The sequence below is a fragment of the Fragaria vesca genome, linkage group LG6 (genome assembly GCF_000184155.1).
Source record: "Fragaria vesca subsp. vesca linkage group LG6, FraVesHawaii_1.0, whole genome shotgun sequence".
In the NCBI taxonomy this organism is placed as follows: Eukaryota; Viridiplantae; Streptophyta; class Magnoliopsida; order Rosales; family Rosaceae; genus Fragaria; species Fragaria vesca.
The window spans coordinates 35,101,387-35,106,392 of NC_020496.1; the positions used below are offsets into that span (position 1 = coordinate 35,101,387).

General features: G+C 39.4%; 1 protein-coding gene across 1 annotated transcript; it reads right to left on the minus strand.

Moving 5' to 3' along the window:
- Nucleotides 1-1,358: 1,358 nt before the first annotated feature.
- LOC101296693 lies at nucleotides 1,359-3,519 on the minus strand. The gene is made up of 5 exons (XM_004304412.1): nucleotides 3,330-3,519; nucleotides 3,067-3,217; nucleotides 2,595-2,863; nucleotides 2,398-2,476; nucleotides 1,359-2,220 (listed from the first exon to the last, which is right to left on the minus strand). Exons 1-5 carry the CDS (start codon nucleotides 3,336-3,338, stop codon nucleotides 1,685-1,687), a joined length of 1,044 nt encoding a protein of 347 aa, XP_004304460.1. The 5' UTR covers nucleotides 3,339-3,519; the 3' UTR covers nucleotides 1,359-1,684.
- Between the last annotated feature and the right edge of the window lie 1,487 nt (nucleotides 3,520-5,006).

Consider the following 5,006-nt stretch of genomic DNA (forward strand, 5'->3'; position numbering starts at 1 on the left):
ATTCTAATTCTGACTTTCAAGCATATACATGATATATATACACTGTTTTGCAAACTTCATGATGTAACTATATATATTAATAACTGCTCATATATGAAGATTATTACGACAATATATTAGGACCCATGCCAGCTCCTCCTAACTAATCCCACTTAGTGTAGTGTTATGAATATGCGACGCGAAAAGGGGATATATTATTTGAAATAGATAATACGTAATTGGCGTACGCACCTACCACCTTTTTTAGTTGATTCATTTCTGCATGCCAACAAAAAGAAAAGCTAATACGTACATGTATTTAAAATAAAAACCTGTATGTAAAGTTGACGCACCGATCAGAATTAGGAGATAATGAAATATATTGTTCTAGAGTGTCCTATCTAATTAGTTTTCAAACAATTTACTTCCGCCCAATATTGTTAGATAGGATTGATACACTAACTAATTGACAAAATTCACCAATTAAAATATGGAGGTACTAACTACCTTCGCCTACTTGTAGTACATACTGATATCACCTCTGAGACGCAGCTTGCAGTACCATTAGCAAATCTGGAGGAAACAGAAAAGAGCTAAAGCTTTGTTGCCCGATATATATGATAGGCGCACGTATATGTTTTCTTGTTTTGCAGTTACGAGTAATAAAGCTAGATTACGAGGGTTTATATAAGTGAGAATTTGTTCAGTATTTTCTCCAGTGAGTCGGTGACATTATTAGTTTTACCATCTTCTTTGTTATTTTATTATAAATGAGGTAGCTAACAAGTAAGCCACCTCGGTCAGAATAGTAAGTTAGTAAGTTAATAACACACCAACCTAGTCAGTATTCGAATTAAGGTCCACAAAAATATCTTAGCTAATATGTCGACGTATGCAGTAGACGCACGGACCCAAAGGCTGCCTCTCAAACTTGATGATCGAATTAATCAATTTACAAAAAAACTAGTTATGAAAATGAGTTTTATTGCCGGTCACTAATACAGTAAATAATTATGTGCATTTCGACTCCTTTTTTTCTTTTTCTACATTGGCCCCGATTACCCTACGTTCGTAGGAATCCCTTTCGCTTCTTTTCAAAGAAAAAGCATCTTCCAAATCGAAATTGTGAAAGGAGCTACTCTACCAAATAAGCGTCCCACCACTTCACCCCACATTCTTCGACAAAGCCAACTAGCCAAGTAGTGCCACTTCCTTTCTTATATAATTAACATAGAAATTAATTAGGTTAATTAATATAGACGAGGCACATGCTTAATTAACCACATTACGAACCTTCCAGATCCCCACCCTAATTAAGCTGATTAAGAGTCATCAAAAGACCCATGTGGCCTCGTTCCTTTGCGATTTCAATCATTTCATGATTAAACGATAAGATTTAGTATTTAATAATCATAATTATGAATAAATAACAATTAAGTCGAAAATTTTAATCATATTTAAGATTAGAATTGAACGAACAACAACCACACCAACATCTGAACCGGCTAACTAGCTGGCCGGCCGGCCGGTCGGTCTATCTCTATATTGCCCTAAACCGTAACCCAAAATTCCACCAGTATTTTAACTAACTCGTACATTACCCTTTATATACTCTCCTTATTATACACAGTTTTTTTTTTTTCTATGAAATTCCGATTCTAGCCCTCAACTTCATTGTCATCAACCACCGCCGGACGTTGATCTCTCACATCACCGAACAACCGTTGGGGTTCTCGTCGCTGAACATCTGCGGCGCCGGATAATGCTCCATCGGCATTGCGTAGTGCCCGTAGCCCTGGTTAACATGCGCCTGGTGCTCCTGAGCCTCCATCACAAACTTGTTGTGGTTGTAAACATGTCCGGGGTCGTACCAGTACGATGTCGATGCCGCGTAAGGGTAACCAGAGTACTCCATTTTGTTCACCACCGCGCCTCCACCGCCACCGCCGGCAGCAGCTTCCTTTTTCTCCTCTTTCTTCTCGCCTGCGGGGGCAGCTTCCTTCTTTCCCTCTTTCTTTTCTTCCTTTTTGTCACCGCCGCCGTCTTTCTTCTCGCCGCCTTCAGCAGCCGGTTTCTTATCATCTTTCTTGGCTCCGGCGCCATCGTCCTTCTTCGCCGGCGCGATCACGTCGACTGGTCTCTTGAACTTCTCCGAAAGATAAGGAACTAAAGTTTTGGTGTCCATAGTGCCCACCACCGTGACCAGATCCTTGGCCATGTCAAAGCTCACTGTACTAACACCTGAGAACCAAAATTTCTTCGTTAGTTAACTGGAAATGACCATAACGCCACTGACTTCCAACCAATTTTGAAGAATCAAATCATTTGTTTAAATTTCGCTCCCGTCATTCTTTGATCAATTAAACTAATCCAATGTAGCAAAAAAAAGCTTTGTTTAATCAGAAAAAGAAAATTCACCTTTATATTTCAAGATTTTACTTCGCATCTTCTGGATGCAACCCTCGCAATGCAACCGAATCTTCAAAGGAACAGTGCTCTGAAACAACCCAACAAAGAAGACGAAGTTAGATACCTTTCGCAACGAAATAATATTTCACCCCCGCGTTGACTGCACGAACGCCACGTGCTACACGTTCAGAAAAATGAAGTTTTACCTCTTTGGGGGCAGCCGCCTCTTTCTCTATGGGCTTCTTATCGGCCGGCTTTTTCTCCTCGGCTTTCTTCTCCGAGGGCTTTTCGGACTTTTCATCCGCCTTCTTGTCTCCTCCGCCTCCACCGCCTTCCTTTTTGGCCGGCTGAGGAGAGACGAGGTCGACCTTCTTCTTAATCTTCTCCTCCAGTCTCGCCTTAAGAGCGGCGGGGTCCATTTTCCCGGTCACCGTCAGCTTGTTAGCTCCGGCATCTGTCTTCACTTGCTCAACGCCTATAACAATCAACGTGTTTGGTAAGCAATTGTAACTTTTATGGATGCAATGTATGCAATTAAGTCAAAATTGAAATCTTATCGCCAAATTAATTGATATTTATGGCCTCTAACTCTACGAATTGGACCATTCAGGTCAATTTTCAAAAATAACAACTTGGAATCGCAGTGTTTAATTCTAGATCGGAGAAATGAATTCATACCGGGGAAGTTTTTGACAGCTCGTTTGATTTTCTTGGCGCATCCTTCGCAATGCATATCGGTCTTGTAAACGACAGTGTTTGAGCCGTCGTCGACCTTCTTTCCGGCGTCGGCGGCCTTCTTCTCGCCCTCATTCTTCGCACCTTCAACTTTCTGCGACAAATCAAAACACCTCGTCAATAAAACACAGAATTGAAACTGAACGAACCAAATTACGACACCAAAATCCGCGTCGGGGGTTTAGATTGAGGTTTAGGATACTGACCTCGCCCATTTGGTATGAGATAGGATCTTTCTAGACACAACTGTGAGACCTTTTTGGGTGTTTGGTGTTGGTTGCTGGAGTGGATTGAAGGAATGGAAATGAGGTGGGGATTGGGATATATAGGAAGGGGAGAGAGTAGGTCGGTTGCTATGGATGTATGGATGGATGGATGTGTGTGATGGTATATGTTTTTATCTAATGATGATGGTCAGCATAGATAGGCTGTATTTTGGGGCTTAATATTTATATGGGCCTTTGGGTGGATTGCCGTCGTGTTGGACTAATGGTTGTACGGCAGCGTGACAAGTCATCTAACTGTGACTAGACTTTTTTTGTGTGTTAAAATTTGATTTTGTTTTTGGGTGATTTAGTCACACCTCCACATTTACTTTATACACCTCCTTAAATTTTTATATTTTCCACTTTTCTTATTATACCCTTTTCAGAAATTGAGAGCTTGAAGGTGAACTCTTCCGTATTCTCTCTTGTTGTCTCTCTTTTTTATTTCTCTTCTCGATTTTTCCACTGTCGTACACCATTCACCTTACCTCAAATTGAATTAAAGACAACAATATTGATGGTTTAGGGTCATGCGCTATGGCTGCTCAAAGATGTTATCAAGCTATCCAGTTATTTGAATTGAAAACTATTCTCAGATTATCAGTTTATACTTTCATAATGGATCTCCCAATAGATCTTTGGTATGATTGGTGTATCTGGTTATGACATAATATTAAAAGGAAGAATAAGAAACGGTGATGGAACTTAAAATAACTTACCACCATGAAGATGGAGTGTACTTATTCAATTGTTATGATGAATTTCATATCCAACCCAATCCAATTTCAGTTGAAAGAAGCATACCAAACAGAAGCATATATTTTGAAGCATATATAGTTGTAGAAACACAATTATGAAACAAACTGGGAAATATATGGAGGAGAAGATGGAAGACATATATGTTCAACTGCATATCTAGAGGGGCATATTGGGAAATAAATTTGTTCAAAAATTGAAAGAGGTGTATGTTTGGAGGTGTAACTAGAACCTCTTTTTTCCTTTTCTCTTAAGGTCTTTGCCCCTGGTAGATTAATAGTTCCCCTTAGAGTAGATGCACCCCTTCCTCAAAATCACATCAAAAAACATGATTATGGTTTTTTTTTTTTATGCCGAGATTAAATACAATAGGAGAAAAGGGGAAGTAAAAGCAAGGACGAGTCCCATATCTTTTTCTCTTTTTTTTTTTAAGAAAAAACTTCAGTTTACCCCCCAAACTTTTGGTGTCAAAATCATGTAATAATTTTTTTTAAAATCAGTTCGCCCTTCAACTTTCGTAAACACATCAGTCGATCTAATTTTTGATTTCCCCCTAAAATGTAACGGAAGTTGTTAGAACTAACAAGGGGACCCATAATTCAGTTTTAGGGTCGATTTATTTCATCAGAATCATCTCTTTGTCGTAATAAACCATGGTTATGGACTTTGCAATTGCCCACAGCTGGTCCTTCATCATTTTGCCAGGGAACTTTTTATTAAAATTGGTCCACAAGTGCCTTACACAAAACCTTGACAATTCCCTTGTCAGTTCCAATAGCTTTGGTGATGTCATATTTCGAGGGAAATTTAAAAATTAGACCCAACTAATGTGTTTACGAAAGTTGAAGGGGCGAACTGATT